A 17,164-nucleotide genomic window follows, 5' to 3' on the forward strand; every position below is an offset into this window, starting at 1 on the left:
TACAGAATTTGTGTATCAGAATGTCCCTTGGGTCACTATTCTGCAGACAAGAAGAGATGTAAAAAATGTTTTCCAACTTGTGAAACATGCCTGGGAAGCCGCAGTGACCAATGCTCATCCTGTAAATCAGGTTACTACTTAAATGAAGAGACTAACAGTTGTGTCACAAACTGCCCAGATGGGTTCTACTTGAATGACAGTAAGTTTGTGAATAAGTCAAATGATACTTTTTTGATGAATTCACAGGTTTTCATTCAAAATTACCTGAAGAGCAGGAATACTTCATTTCCAGAAAACCACAATGTGCTCTGCCAGTTTTATAACAATTCACAAAATGTTCTGTGCAAAATTGAAAATTGCTTTTGTCCAGAAGGGTAAGCAGAGGCTTTATAAAAATATACAGAGCGAACCTTGTCTTTGTAAAGCATACATGAATATACTAAGTTCTGTTCTGATCAGTACTTTAGAGAAGTGTTCTTCATTAATTGAGGATATTTGAAATGCCTTGTGATGAACATGCATTGAGCAGTGGAGATCACTCTGCCACCCCCAACCTGCCATTCAGCTGTTTTAGGTAACTCTAAGACGGTCTAAGAAATCGGTTGCGCTCACTTTTGCCAAACTGGAAAGCAGTCTAGGTTCTGGAATCCTTCTGAATCTACTAAGCCAAAAATATTTCATTTCATTGGAGGAGGTAGACACAAACACCTCTAATCTCTGTAAATCAAAACACCTACTATGTTATACAGAGTTGCACATTTAATTATTATACCCTCGCTGAGGAATATTTGCTTTTCTTACTCTCCTGCCTGGGAAGATTCTGATGGGAGTCATGCATCTTGTCATGAAGGAATTATCTGTTTCATTAATGAAAGTAAAAGACACCAATTTGTTTTGTGAGGCAAATCAGTTTCTATTTATATATTTAATTTTTTTTTTTTTTGCAGAAATGAAAACTGTCTTATTGTTTTTTCAATAGGTGGCCATTCTCTGACCAATATAGCTTATTGTTTTCAGGGCAGTAAAGCATTTATTTGGATTCCTGGGTTCTGATATGTAGTATAGGAATCTCAGAGCACATAATATCCATGAACCATGAATCAAGAGATTAAAGTACTTGCAGTTAATGCTTACATATAAAAAGCTGGAGGTTTAATTTATTATAAGTAGTGCCTGTTTTGCTTTTGCAATCATAGCACTGAAAGCTATAACTGATCCAGTTGTGGTGAGATAGTCACAGTAGCTTGGCAGACAGTGACTTGATACAAATGACATCTTGCAGATCGTAGAATGCTTTAATCCAAACCTGTGCAGGTCATAACAGTCAAGCGTCACATAGCAATAAAAAATAATAGTGTGTCTAGCTCCAGCAGAATGCAGTACATGTGATGAATGCAGGCTAAAGCATGAAGAACAAGGGTGGGACTAACTACACAGAGCATTTCCTAAACTACAGAGTGAGATAGGGACAAGATTAATAATGGCAAACAGACAGTGCATGTGTAACTTGATAGTGCCGCCCTTGGTTCAAGCAGATAGACTGCACTCTGATGACATCACTCTTTATGAAAAACTTTGTTTAGCTCACAACAACATGAGAATGCACCTGAGATCCATCTGACTTATTTCATTCTCATGGGTTTAGTTGCAGAGATTTCTAGAGTGGTAATAACTCTAGGACTAAACCTGTGAAAGTGAAATGTGTCAGAGAGGGGCAAATTCTAAATAGGGGACTCTCGGCATGTTTATGTATGCTGAATAAAAATTTCCGTGAAGAGGAATGTGATTAGAGTGTAGCCTGTTTGTTTGACTCAGTGGCGGCAGATTGAGCGGATATGGGCTCCATAGGTGGGCATCTGTCAAAAATAGTGGTTATAAAAGCACAGGTATCCTAGTACATGCTGATAAAAATAGATAAGGACAATCTGGCACTATCTATTGCTTTAAACATACCAGAAATAATTAACACTTTTTTCAATGAGGCAAGCTGCATTTTTATTGTAACTGTGAATTCATGCAAGCTTTTTTTTTTTCATAAAGATCATGCATATCTGTGAGCTACTGTGTTACTAGAACACCCTCTAGAAGAAAAAGCACAGCTTAATCTTACTGAAAAGTGATATTTTATCTGACAACAAACCAACTGGCAATAGCCCAATTTCCTAATGCTAAATAAAGGCTGAGTTTCTCATCAGTCTCTTAAATTATATTTATCTGCATGTTAAACACTACCAAACTATAATATATGATACTTTGAGAGAGTTTTTATGCAAAGAGGTTGTAAAGCTAAATTTTTTTTAAAATAACAAAAATGTTATACTTAACCTGCTCTGTACACAGAGCAACCCCAAGCATCCTATTCTGAGGTCCCCCACTGGTGCTCTTGGCTCCTCCTGTTTTTTGTGCAACCACCAAAGGAAGCCCTTCCTTTGGGGGTACACATGTGGGCTTGCTCCCAAGCTGAGCTGTGTGTGTCTATAGAGACACGTAGCCCAGCTTGGCCCAGCCCCTTTCTCTCTGCTCACATGATTTAATTGAGGGCAGCAATATCTAATGGCTCCCGCTGTTGCCAGTCTGTCCTGCGAATGCAGGGAGAGAGGAGAGAACGGCTGCAGACAGGCACAGCGCTGGATTGAGTGAGGACTTATTTGGGGGGAGGGGGGTACAAACAGGGAATGCATTAATGTAAAAAATGTTTGGCCTTTACAGCCACTTTAAGCATGTGTTTGGTACAGGATTTGGAATCCCATGTTACAAGCTGCATGTGTTAATACATAAAAATATAGTGTAAGCATGTACTAGTAAAATAAATAGCACCAAGTTTAAAAAATGTTGCAGAAGAACAGTGGATGCTTTACAATGCAATGTCTTTCAGTTAAAAATATGTGGAGCTGGTGAATAAATGAACAAAGGCTGAGCCTTTCCCTGTACTGCACTTTATTAACAGGAAAGCATTTGATAGACATATTTTGCCATATTTGTCGCTTAGATCTTGAGCTCTCTGACATTTTCTTGCTTCCACAGTGACACTGTTTAATTTACCAGGTTGTATCTCGAGATCTGAATTGAGTATTCAGGGTTACAAAGAGGAAGAAATTTTTTGGGAAATAGATGAATGACAAATTGACTTGTATAGTACAATATTTTTGCATATTGGCATTTGAGTTCTCATCTGTAAAAAATATTGGTCTGCATGGCCATAAGCCTGGGATGTTAAAATGGGCCATACCAAGGTCAAACATGAGCCCAATGAGAGGAGAACCCAATTAATGAAGTAGCCAGTGTGCATAGAAAAATTTCAGCCATAGATTTACTTTTATTTAAGCTGCTTCTTTTGTTATTGGTGAACTCACACATCTTTAGGCTCCCTACTAAATATGTCTACTGGCCCACACATTGATTTGTGTCAACCTTAGCTAACACTGCAGATGTACTTTTCTTTTCTGTACCAAAATGATTATTATTATTATACAGTATTTATAAAGCACCAACAGTTCGCTCAGCGCTGTACATTACAATGGGAGACAGAACATGTGACAGTACAATAACAATACAATGTGATACATGAGGGGCTCGAGGGCCCTGCTCCTTGGAGCTTACAATCTAGGAGGGAGGGGATAGTGGTACAGGAGGAAATAGCTGTGGGGGATGGAGTGGTAGGAAGAGTGGAGGAGGTCGGGAATTAGCAGGGGGTGGGGTAGGCTTCCCTGAATAGGTGGGTTTTTAGGATGCGCCTAAAGGAGAGGAGAGTAGGTGATAGTCTGATAGATTGGGGTAAGTAGTTCCAGAGTATGGGAACTTGTCAACGTGGAATGTCAACTTGTTTATATAAAAAAACTAAATCTACTGTACATATGAGTTATGTCATTAGTTCATTAGTCAATTTCTGTTCCTCTTTAAAGAAAAATATTATTAACATTTAATAATAAAGAGATTGCCGATGGAACATTTGCTAGATATGTGAACCTGTGCTTTTTTCAAATAGCCACAACAGCACATAAACATACACAACTATGCATAAACCTATACAATTTTACATCTTCCTGCTGATGTCTAATCAAATCTGATAATGAAATACTTGCCTGTTAACAACTCCATTATCATTTTGGGAGCCTGAAAGAAATTTTCCTGTGAAGGTTAAATTTGTGCTTTAAAGAAATGTATTCTAGCAGAGCCACTGATTGGCTGGCACAAACTTAGCTTCACTATTTGACAGTGTGCATGTAAATTCCTGCCCCAGCTCATATTTGGGACTGGTTACTAGAGAGATCCTGGAGATAAGTATTTAAAAGTTCTTTTCATCTGGTTAGGTTTAAGGTTGGGGTGGGGGATAAAATAGGTTGGCTTTATGTTAACCATTGGATCTGCTTTAAGCAGAAGTTTATACTTCTGTTTTTGTCTTTGACTTGATCCAATAAACCTTTGTTTGGTTGCCTGTTAAATCAGAGGTCCACAACTTTTCTGAGCTCAGGAGCCACAGTTACAACCATATATTGATAAACCAGTCATGAAAACATTGGTGGTTGTAACGATAATTAGAATTTTATTTAAATTATATAACAAATGCTTGGAAGTGTGTTAATCGTCGTTAAGGTACCCTAAATGTGTCATTTACACATCACAAAGATTACTGCTTACATATATCAAAAAGTCAGTGTAAGACAGGTTTATAGTAATGTATACAATCCAGTACTGTATTCCTTGTAACAAAAGCTAATGCATGTTCCATCAACATTTTTATAGCCAATTTGACAACATCTGTTGATCAACAAAATGGGGTATTTTAAAGATGCAAACATGCTTTTACTTTGCAGATAAGAACCTTTGTAAAAAATGCCATGAAAACTGCAAGACATGCACTTCTGCTGACATCTGCACCGAATGCAAGAATGGTCTCAGGTATGAAATCACTGGACTAGTGTGGCTTGTCATACTGGCTTTATATCAAAGGCATATTAACAGAGAATAGTTTTGAGGTCCTGGGTGGGCTTGATTCTCTCTTTGATGAACAATTTTGCAGGAGGTGAGAAATTTCTATAGTAACATAAATGCCTAAAGAGGCTCTGGGTAGTGATAAAATTCTAATGTGATGTGCTGCTTAGTGCATGTTCCCCTTCCCCAGGTGACTCATAAGATCTTTTGGCTCTGGCTGCTATATTAAATGTCATATAGTTTCTGTCAATAAAACATAAACTTTTTATAAACATAAGGTTTCCCCTCTTTTTTTCTCCTTGACTCACGTAGAGGTTAACACGTGTTCACCATCAGGGAAATGCACATTTTACCAGTATGAATTTTTTATTTCTAGACTGCTTTCATAACATGTAACAAATAAGTGTCAGAGGAGATTGTGTTGCATGTGTGTTGTGGTTACAAGAGCCTTGGATTTGAAATGTTCCTTTGTTGTCCTTAGAGCTTTGTGTCGTGTTACTGTAATACATTGCAAAAGCTTCACAAGCACTCAGTATTACACCCAAAGTAAGGTCTGCATTTGATTATATTTTACCACAAGAAGATGTTCACTCAGTAAAGATTCTCTGATAATACACAACCATGGCCTTGATTTTACTACATGTTCAAAATACAGAGCTCTATTCTAATGAAATTAAAATATGCAGCTTAGACAGGTAACCAAGGCAAAGTTTGTATTTCATTTTAGCCTGGAAAATACAAATTATTTATAATGATAATATGGGTTTCCTCCAAGTACTTTGGTTTCCTCCCACACTCCATAGACATGCTGGTAGGTTATTGGCTCCTGTTTAAATTGGCCCTAGTATGTATATGCATGAATGTAAGTTAGGGACCTTAGATTTTAGGCTGCTTGAGTGCAGGGACTGATGTATAAATGCAATATATATGTAAAGCGCTTGCATTATATAAGTTCCTGCAATAAATAAATACAAAATAATACAATAGCCCCTTAGCTGAAGAAACAAGGAAATGCAAAAATAAGTAGATGCTTGGAATGTTTAACTGTCACTTGTCCACACTTCAGCAGCTGATTTAGTATCAAGAAAAAGAGAGGAAGGCGCCTCTAAGTGCGGTATTGACAATTTATTCAGTAAACAATGGAAAATTTGCACTTACACGATAAACGGTTAAAAAGACTCATCGTGTGGTAATTAGATCCAGGTGGGACATCCAGCCATCCAGCAGCAAACTATGCCTATAGGATGAGGAAGTAAAGTCCAGGATGTAGCAGGTGAAGGGCGCAGTAATGCATTTCGGAGCATGTTGAATAGGCTCAATAGTCTCCGAAATGCATTACCGCCCCCTTCACCTGCTACATCTGACTCTGCTCTCCAAGCTTCATTTTTGATGCACAGGCATATCCTGGACTCTGCTTCCTGATCCTATAGGCATAGTTTGCTGCTGGACGTCCCACCTGGATCTAATTACCACACGATGAGTCTTTTTAACCTCTCTTTTTCTTGTTACTGCATTAGAGCCTTGCTTCCACTCTAAGAAGAGCTGCCTCAGTGTTACTGCTCCCATCCATCCATCCCTGATATCCATCTGGCACCTTTATCTTACAGTTACAGTGGTTGGGCTGATTTAGCATGTCTGTGCATGTGCCTGCTGAGAAGTTGAATCACATTCTGGCTTCTTATATGTCTTGGAGATATCCCTACTAAACTGCTAGGTTTTTCCCAATTTCATCTAAACGGTACAGCTATTAAAAAGCATAATGATAACTTGAACCTCCCAAACAGGTACTTTATAATGCATAAAAAACAGGATAGGGAAAGAATTAATTTGCACACCATCATTATGGTGTTTCAGGTGGGGGCAGAGACACAAACTATGACAGGGAAACATTTAGTCTTTGGGGAAGTATAAGAGGCTAGCAGGTAATTCAGGCCACCAGTGTCCTCCCAAATATTATGGCCCTTAAATGTGTTACCTGCCTGTTTATCCCTGGTATGTGCTACTGCTTGCATATGGAGTGTCTTTTGATAGTTTGCAAGGGAATGTTTCCTTAGCTTAGTGAATGTGGTGAAAATTCATTTTGCAGAGAATACCCAATCACATGCAAGGAACCATCTTGGACAATTACCTAGCTTTGAGCCCCTAGCATTCTATAGGATATACAGAGGACGCACAGATGTCTCTGGGACTGGTCCTGGTAGGCTTCTCACTGTCATGGGTAGAACTCTGCGGAGAATGTAGGGGAGGTTGCCATCTTTCCTTTGATGGGGGGGGGGGTGTTTGGCGGGCGGTGGTTGTTGAAGGGGTCCCTATTCTGTCAGGGGGGAGGCTTGGGTGCTGTGGAGAGTTGGGGTGGGGTTCTTGGGTGGGCTGTGGGGTGAGGAGCGGGCTCACATACCTGTGATGCATATATACAAGTTTGTCTGTTTTACAGTATTCCAAAATCACACAATTATTTTATTAGGGCTGCATCCACACCTCTGTTTTTATGCATGTGTGTTTTCCAAATGGAAATGCAGTAAAAAAGTGTTGTATTGCACATAAACACATTTTTTTCTGTGATGCTTGTTAGTTACATTGTGTGAATCCAGCCAAAAAAAACTGTATTATTGAGAGAAATATAAGGCTGTTGTTGCTGACCTCCTGAATATGCTTTTCTGTGTCTGATTTTAATACATTGAGCTAAAAATTACTCATATAAGGTACACTAGTTACATTTTCTAAATCAATAAAGTTTCCAATTTTCAAAAAGGAGAACAATACAAATGTAGAAAAAAAAAAAAACAAGAAATGGGTGAAAGGTGGAAGAAACTAGTAAACTTTTGGAAAAAGGCTATATCTTTGAATGTATAAAGCATGTTTAATCTATTCATGTTTCTGAGTAGTTGATCTAGATATATTTTATTAGTTTGCAGGGATCCAAATGTGCTGTCGCTTGTGAGGATGGGAAATATTACAGTGCCATCAAGAAGGAATGTGAGCCCTGTCACAGATCATGTGCCACATGCACAGGTATTTAACATTCTATAGGGAATCTCTGGGCAAAATGGCAATGCCCTGCCACCTAGCTGATATTCTCATAGGGGTTACTTGGCTCTGCTTTTGCCTGAACACAAAATTCAAATTTTTATTTTTTATTTGAAACACTACCTACTAAAGACTGTTGGGTAAATTTAATATGCAATGAGTCTTTGTGAGAACCTGTTTTTGTTGTTACTGTAACATGCCCTACAAAAAATCAAGACAGGGATCCTGCTCTTATTTAAAAAGGTTTTGTGGAAGGAAAACACTGTTTTGTCTTCTTCCACAGAGTCCGGTTACACTTGCTTCAAAAAATGCCATTGGACACGCTTTTTTAACCACTTGCCCTCTTGAGGATTACCCCCCCTTCCTGACCAGGCCATTTTTTGCATTTACGGCGCTGTGTTACTTTAACTGACAATTGCACGATCATGCAATGCTGTACCCAAATTAAATTTCTGTCCTTTTTTCCCATGAATTGAGCTGTCTTTCGGTGGTATTTGATCGTGTTTTTTATTTTTTTGCGCTATAAAAAAAAAGACCGACAATTTTGAGAAAAAAACAATATTTTTTAATTTTTGCTATTAAATGTGTCCAGTAAGAAAATTTCAAAAATCAAATTTTGTCATAAATATACACCAAAATGTATTCTGCTACATGTCTTTGCTACAAAAATCCCAATACGTGTAATTTAATTAGTTTGCTTGAACGTTATAACGTTTAGAAATGGCGGTATATATACTGGAAATTTTTTTTTTCATTTTTACTAGTAATGGCGGTGATCAGCGACTTATAGCAGGACTGCGGCGGACATTCTGACACTGGGAGGAACTGACTTGGTGTCATTGACATCCCCAATGACACCAATACAGTGATCAGTGCTAAAAAAAAGCACTGACACTGTACTAATGGCACTGGGCATGAAGGGGTTAACATGAGGGGCGATCAAAGGGTTAACTGTGTGCTGGGAGTGTTTTACTAGGGGGCGGGATGTCTGTGATTCACCGTAATCACACTGCTGTAGATGGCTATGCCTGAGCTGACAGGGAGGAGGACTGTTAGTAAACAAAACAGTCCTCCTCCCCGTCGGAGATCCTTCATTAAAGCTTCAAAAAAGCACCACCAAAGCATCATTGAAGCACCTCCGAAGCATCAACCATGCATCACAGAAGCATCAAAAAGACGTCATCAAAGCATGTTGAAGCGGTAGGCCCTTTAATATGTGTTGCAGTCGAAGCAAGTGTAAACGACAATAACGGGTGTTCAATTTTTCTTAAAAATAAAGCAGTCCAGTAAACAACAGAAATACATCTATGTGAACTGGTTTGCATTGAGCAATGGGAGAGTTCCAGTATAGTGTCCCTCTAGCCTTCTGTTAGATTGATAGTATTCTGCAATATACAAGAGCCCTGAGTGCCTGACAGTGCAGAACCTCCTACTCTTAGGCTAGCTATACACATTTAGATTTCTCTCATTCAGCTCAAAGTAAAATAAATTATCTCCCCTATCCATGCTAAACAGCATGGATAGAGGAATCTCCCCTGCTAGCTAATGTATTTAAACGGCTGCTGCAACTGCTCATCAGACAATTTTACATCTTCATTTTAAATGGCTTCTTTGAATTTTCAGTCGACTTTTGTAAATACACTTAATTGAAATCTAATTTTTAATTACTTTCCCACAATCTCCTGTTCACAAGTTAATAAAGCTGGTCTTAAATTGGCAAAAAATAATTATTTGATCCCCTGCAGATTTTGTAGTTTGCCCACTTACAAAGAAATGAAGGGCCTATAATTTTTATCATAGGTGTATTTTAAATGATAGAGACAGAATATCAACCAAAAATCCAGAAAAAAAACACATGATACAAATGTTATAAATTGAGTTGCAGTTCAGTGAGTAAAATAAGTATTTGAACCCCAAGCAAAACATGACTTAGTACTTGGTGAAGAAACCCCTGTTGGTAAGCACAGAGGTAAGACATTTCTTGTAGTTGGTTACCAGGTTTGCACACATCACAGGAGCGATTTTGGTCCACTCTTCTTTACAGATCTTCTCTAAATCCTTAAGGTTTCTTGGCTGTCGCTTGGCAACTCGAAGTTTCAGCTCTCTCCATACATTTTCTATAGGATTAAGGTTTGGAGACTGGCTAGGCCACTCCAAGACCTTAATGTGCTTCTTCTTGAGCCACTTCTTTGTTGTCTTGGCAGTATGTTTTGGGTCATTGTCATGCTGGAAGACCCATCCACAACCCATCTTCAGTGTTCTGACTGAGGGAAGAAGGTTCTCATCCAAGATTTTACAATTGTATAACTTAAAAATTATGTGCTATAATATATATGTGACTCCCTAACAGTAAGACAATCAATAGAACATAAGCAGCCAACTTAATATTGCAGGCGACAATATATCAAATAATAAAATTTAAAAAGTGCGGTGCTACATATAACCAAAAAAAATTAATGCATAAAATAAATAAAAAGTCCGCACATGCAAAGTCCACACATGCAATGGAAATATGGGATAGAATAAGCCCCTTTATTGGGACATCAACGTTGTCATGAATACTTCAAATCTGGTCAAGAAGATGAAGGGAATCCACCATCACCAACACCCGAGAAATTTGCTTCTTACTAGATAAACTCGACCCCCCGGTTAAGGTTGGGTCAAATTACAGAATCCAAATGCATGCTACGGACCTGGACACTTAATAACGTCAAAGGGTCAAATGGTAGACTAAAAGCACCCGCTGGATGATTCCAAAAATTGGCTATGATCCGGACACTAGTAGAGTTCCAAACTTTAACTCCAAAAATTGAACAGAGAAAAAAACGTTCAGAAAAGATTTATCCTCATAGAGGACAAACCAGCATGTTGCAGAGAGGGATCTTTACTGTGGATGAAGTGATCTCTCTGCAAGGGTCTGACACACCCCTGCTCTCCAATCAACAGACACAATGAGCATGAGGTCTCTAGCTCTTAGATTTTACAATACATGGCCCTGTCCATTGGCCCCTCAATGCAGCAAAGCCAGCCTGTACCTTTAGCAGAGAAACAGCCCCAAAGCATAATGTTTCCACCTCCATGCTTAACTGTAGGGATGGTGTTTTTTAGGGTGATAGTCAGCATTTTTCTTCCCCCAAACACGGCAAGTAGAGTTAATTTACTACATTTGTATCATGTGTTTTTTTCTGGATTTTTGGCTGATATTCTGTCTCTATCATTTAAAATACACCTATGATACAAATTATAGACCCTTCATTTCTTTGTATGTGGGCAAACTTACAAAATCTTTGGGGGATCAAATAATATTTTTGCCACTGTATGACCAGCTTTATTAACTTGCGAACAGGAGATTGTGGGAAAGTAATTAAAAATTATATTTCAATTAAGTGTATTTGCAATATTCCAAAATATTAATTTGCTTAGAGTTCTTTTTCAGCAGGAAAGGTATTATGATTCAGTCAATATAGGAACATCCACAGTTTAGTGCTTATAGCCAATAAAATATCCGTATTAATGGTAACACATTTGGTTTATTACCACAAATAACTCAGGAATCGTTTGCATATTATATACATTTATAGATTTAATATGATCTTGTAATTACAGGATCACTTTTAAAATAACCCCAGCCTGTTAAAGAATAGCATCTACGTAAACCTAGCCTTACGGAAGCCCAGGTCTTTAAATGCCGTTGCTTTCTCCTTCCCATCCACAGCAGGTATTGCACACTTGCTGCATGCTATATTTCCTCTCACTCGCTTGACGTCATTACAGGATATATAAGTCAGCAGGAGGAATCCCAGTGAGCCAGAAAGGGTTCAGCTAATAACACCCATAAGGGGTAAAAACTTGCAGTGGTCCAGAAGAAGCAAAGCATTTGGTGTTTGAAGACTCAGGCTACTGGAACGAGAAGGTTATATTCTAGTCTTTTACAGGAAAATGATCCTTTGGGTGACTGGCTAATTTAAAAAAAAAATCCATAAAGCACCTTTGCTACGAACACTGGCATTTTTTTGGTTCCTCATTCTTTGATAATGTCTGCTAAGTGCTGTGTTTTAGTACAAAATGGTATTTCAAGAAAATATTGAAATACCAACATTAAATCCAGTTATGTATTCATGAAAGAAATTTGTATGTTTTCTTTAATATTGTCTTAATTTCTCATAATATTATCTTTGTACAAACCCTTGAACAGTAGATATCAACCTGAAAGGCAACTCTGTTGCTTTACCCACTGCTGTCAATGTAACCTGTTTTCACATAATATGACCAGGAACAGAGGTGATTTAGGCTACTTAGTTAAAAGTTGTGTGAATCTTGTTTGAAAACATTTCTAGGCCCCTTGGTCTCGGTGTGGGAGTTACAATTAAGAAGATGATTGGGTTAAAGGTTAGGGTTTGACTAAAGTGTATCCAAAGTCATTATTTTCCTTTTGGATAAAGTAGGGCAGGGTTAGAACTTCTGGCAGAATTGTATTGCTGTCTGTATCTGCCTCTGTTCCTTCCAGTCTCTGTTAGTTGTGATGACCATTGTCACCGAGACTGAAAGTATAAATTCAAAATGCTGAGCTCTCACTGGAACACAATTAGAAATCTATGAAAGGGAACATTTATTCCAGTAACAACAAGTAAGATTTCCTTTCTTTGGGGAGATCTCCTCTCACTTTCTTTCGACAAGAGAGAAGGAAAGCCTCTACAAAAGGAAACTTTGGCTTTAGATACTGTATATTTTTAAGTGTATTTCCACTTTTTCAGCCAAAATGGCACCCTTTGGTTACTTGTTGCTATTTATGTAGCATAACTCTAAAAGCAAAAATTTAAAATTGCTGCTTACATTGTATTTGCTCTTTTCTGAAAACTCCAAAACTGATGTTTTTTAATGCCTTGCAGAGGGGATTAAAAAAAAAAAACTCTCTTACAGCGTCTCTATATCAAATAACCCTAAAGTGATGTCTTATTCCTTCATCTTCGTTCAATATCTTCATGTGCGTGTTTTATACTCCATTCTCCACTCATTCCCCTCAAAAAAAGATAAAACACACATAGTGTATTATCCTCAATACGCACACACTTGTGACTATAAATCGCACTAACAAACATTTGTGTCAAATGTGCTCAACACTCTACCATGTGTCCACGTCTAGATGTCTATTATCCTTACTCTTACCCTCTAACTACTTGAAAACTGCTTATAGCACATTCCACCTCCTGGATTCTTCCACTAAGTAGACTTTCCTTCCATTCTTCCCAAATGACGAACCCACCGAAAAGATTACAATATGGTGTAATATCCTTAATTCATCAATGTTGTACTCTCATGTGCTCTCTTAAATGCACCACCAGTGAACAGTGAATCCACGCTCCACCACCTCTCAGACCATGCAGCTTACCAAACTGAGCCAGTGCACCTGTAAGAGATAGTAACTGCTCCTCCTGGCCACTCTTACTCCACATAACACATGGCAGTCGGGCTGCCTCCAGCATAGGATAACAATGGTTGCTCTGAGCCCAAAATAGTTCACATTGTAGCAGCATATAATGGGTCAGAACAAAAAGGCATCCATAGTGTATTACAGCATTAAAATCAACCATTTAGTCAATAAAAAAGTGCTTACATGCGATTATAACATATCAGCATTTTCTCCTTTAAAAATCAGCATTAGCTCACTCTGGACCTCATCCAAGATGGCCGCTCGGCAACTTCCGTTCTACATCCAACATCACTTCCTGAGGGGATGCAGAGGGGATTCCAATTTGCAGGGAGAGGCTTGGGAGTTATTGTTTACAATAATTAACCCAGTCCGTACTGTTCTGGCAGATCTCAATATCAGATATAAACTAGATTTTTTTACACTGTCTGTCCTAACAAGGGGTTAAAGATCTGAAAACATTTTCAGTCACAGCACCCTTTAAAAGTATGCAGAAACTCAGGACCGTGGTTCTGCAGAAGGGGCACCTGCCCCAGGCACAGTATTGAGAGGGCACACTGGGAGTTTCAGGTGCTTCTCCCAATCCTCCCTGAAGGCAGTGACTGCAGCATCACGCCTGTCAGAAATAACAGAAGCTGATAGCTGCGGAAAGTGGATTCTGTTCTTTGCTCCCTCCATCAGCAGCATGCTGTGGGCAGAAAAGAGCTGAAGCTCAGAGGGAGAACACATCTTAGTCTCAGCACGACACTGCTTGGGAGTGAGGACAGACTGCCTTTTTTTCTGTTTCCCTTGTCATGTGCTTCATTCCCAACTGGCACTGTGCTGAGCCAGAGGTGCACACTGTGACGACACGGAGGGGGGGCAACTCAGTTCTAGATCTCCTGTCTCCTCCTCACAACCCCCAAGAGCCCCTTCCTCTTTTAGGGCTCATTTACTTTTCTGAATAGCAATCCATAGTGGATTGCTTTTAAATGGACATTTTAGCCACTGAAGTCATAAGCTGCAACCATGTGCATTGCATAAGCTTCTAGGGTGGCTGCAGCATGGCCATGTTCACTTGAATGGGTCGCGTTCATCAGTCAGTACTACCCATCAAATGTGATGAAGAAGTAGTGTATACCCCTATATGGCTGCCTTTGCAGCTTTTGAGGGGAAAGGGAGGTGGTACCAAGGCAGTTGAGGAGATGCAGCTGCTCAGGGCTGTACACATGCCACAACAAAAATTAAACTGCATGCTGCATTTGGGGGGCGATACCACTGCTGAACACGACCCATTAAAATAAAAGAGGCATGCAGTGCTGCAATGCACACAACTGCACTGCAGTGGGTTGGCATTTTCAGGATTTAAACAGGGGCCATGAGGTTACATATCACCTCCTAACCATGTGTCGAACACCACTGCAGATAGCTTTTCAGAGGGGCAGCAATAATAGCCACTGATCTGAATTAGATCTTTCAGACACCCCCCCCCCTTCCTCCCTCATATTTGTGGCACTGATTTTAAACTGTTTAGTTCCTTGCAATGTACCATAACTATTGGTACTTTTTACCACATGGCCAAACATTACATACATTACATGCTGCATGTGCGGCTTTTAGTCCCATCCCTTCACCTGGGGGAGTTGCCATCTTCTCCCTGGGCACTGGATGACTTGTCCCTACATTGTGTATATCTATACCACACATTCACAGCTTCAAAAAAAACTTTCACCCATGCATGGAAATATCTGTCCCTCAGTTTCCTTGAAGCCAAAAGCCATATACAGGGCACATTTATTAATGAAAGATTCTCATTCAATTTCTCTTGATTTGACAGTCATGGCTTAATCACTCCCACAACTCACAGCAGACCCAGCACCTGCTCCATCGTTGAAACCCCAACTTTCCTTTCCACCTTGAACAAATCCTTACCCTTTTCTATTTATAATCCTTTCTTAGATAAAATGGTAACCTCTGAGGACCTTCCCTTCTCCCTTCCCCCCTCCCCTTTTCAATCCCCTTTATCATTTTCTTGTCATTCCTCCTTAGCATTCTTTTTCTTCTCTTCTCTTCTGGTCTTCTCTCCCCATTTTGATTGCTCCACTCTCTCCAGCCTCATGCCTACAGTTCACGCTACTCAAAGCTAGGTATGTAGAGCCTTTATCCTCACCCTTTTGTCATTCTAAATTAAAGTGATTGTAAACCCTCACCCTGTACAACAGCCCATTCCATTTACAATATATAGGAAAGGTGAACATTTGTGTATAGCTAGGAAAAAAAAACATGAATACCTTTTTTGTCCTTTTTTTAAGTGATCGTATTCCCTCTGTTCTCAGTTGCATTAGTGCTAGAGGAGGAGAGGAGAAACAGCAATACACTGATCTTCTCAGTGAAAGGCTGAAAAGGGGGATCAGGACAAGTCTGATCATTGGTGAGAGCACACTGAATTCCCAGCACAGCTAGAGCACTGACCATGGTGTGTTCTCCTGCCTCGTGTGCTCAGTTTTAATAGGAAAGCAAAGGGACTGGCAGGCTCACCAGGGATTTTACACAAAGGAAGCTGTACAAAGATAACAGGATACCTTTTCATACAAGTACATTATACAGCAGGCACATATCAGGAATATGAAATATTGGGTTTACATTTTCTTTAACCATATATCTCTGAACTAGTTCTTGAGTTTAATGGAGTGCTTATGACACTGTTCTAATGATGGCACCTCACCCCTTATGTCTCAGGATATTGTGTTCCATTATTACACATTTCTGCTCATGACATTTAATTTGCCTTTATAAGCGTATATGTATTCTGATTTAATGCAATAAGACTACACCCAGAGCTCCTGTGCCATAGCTGTATGCTTTTTATTTTTCAAAAAAATCTTTTGGTAATGAAAAGTTTGCAAAATATTGAGGCATCGATGCATTCCAGTCTCCAGTAAAAACTGTAAATGTTACTTTCCATCAGTGGGAAACCAGAACCTGGGGCAATGCACAGACCTTCCTAGGTAAACTTTAACTTAACATCAGAAGCCCCCTTATGCATCAGAAGTCCCCCCATCACATCACAGGTCTCTCCATCACATCAGAGGATCCCCTTCACATCTGAATCTCCCCTTCATGTCAGAGTCCCTCATTCACATCTGAATGCCCCCTTCATGCCAGAATCCACCCATCACATCAGAGCCCCCATCTTGTTAGAAATCTCTCCCATCAGTTTCCCCTCATCATATTAGAATCCCCCCATCACAGAGTCCCCTCATTACATCAGAATCTCCCCTCACAAAGTTCCCTCATTACTTCACAGTGCCCACATTACAGAAACCCCCTCCCTCTGTCACAGAATCCTTTCAATGCATTAGAGTCCCCTCATCACAGCGCCCCCCATCACAGAGTTCCCTCTTCTGATCAGAGCTGTACTGTATGTCTCCAGCAGCATAGCTGATCATGGGAGGCAGAGTACGTCTGGACAGAAATGCACTTCTGTCCTTTCTTGAACCCTGGAGGCGACCCTGCATGCCACCTGCTTAGGATCAGCACCATGCATTGCTATGCCAATCTGCTGTTCCCATATTTGGTCAGTGACATTGTCCAGGTAAAGCTAGGTGGCCATATTGAGTCAATAATGTCACCAATTCTCCATCTACAGCTGGTTGGGTTTGTGGAGTGCTATCATGTGACATCTTCATTTTGGGATCAGGCCGAACTGGGTTTGGCCTGAACCTTAGCTCTTCACCATTCCTGAAATGCCACAGTATTAAGCGGCAGTATAATCAAAAAGGAAATCTGTATGTTTTA

General features: G+C 39.6%; 1 protein-coding gene across 2 annotated transcripts in view; it reads left to right on the forward strand.

The window, feature by feature from the left end:
- Positions 1-17,164, forward strand: part of PCSK5 (proprotein convertase subtilisin/kexin type 5) — a 670,507-nt gene that overhangs the window by 465,967 nt on the left and 187,376 nt on the right. For both annotated transcript variants that reach the window (XM_089691090.1, XM_089691088.1), the window contains exons 16-18: positions 6-199; positions 4,815-4,899; positions 7,841-7,944. In XM_089691090.1, coding sequence (XP_089547216.1) covers positions 6-199; positions 4,815-4,899; positions 7,841-7,944 — 383 coding nt within the window. The remainder of the gene's footprint in view (positions 1-5; positions 200-4,814; positions 4,900-7,840; positions 7,945-17,164) is intronic.

The sequence above is a fragment of the Staurois parvus genome, unplaced genomic scaffold (assembly GCF_062004578.1).
Source record: "Staurois parvus isolate SC_StPar_1 unplaced genomic scaffold, SC_StPar_1.0 ptg000549l, whole genome shotgun sequence".
In the NCBI taxonomy this organism is placed as follows: domain Eukaryota; kingdom Metazoa; phylum Chordata; class Amphibia; order Anura; family Ranidae; genus Staurois; species Staurois parvus.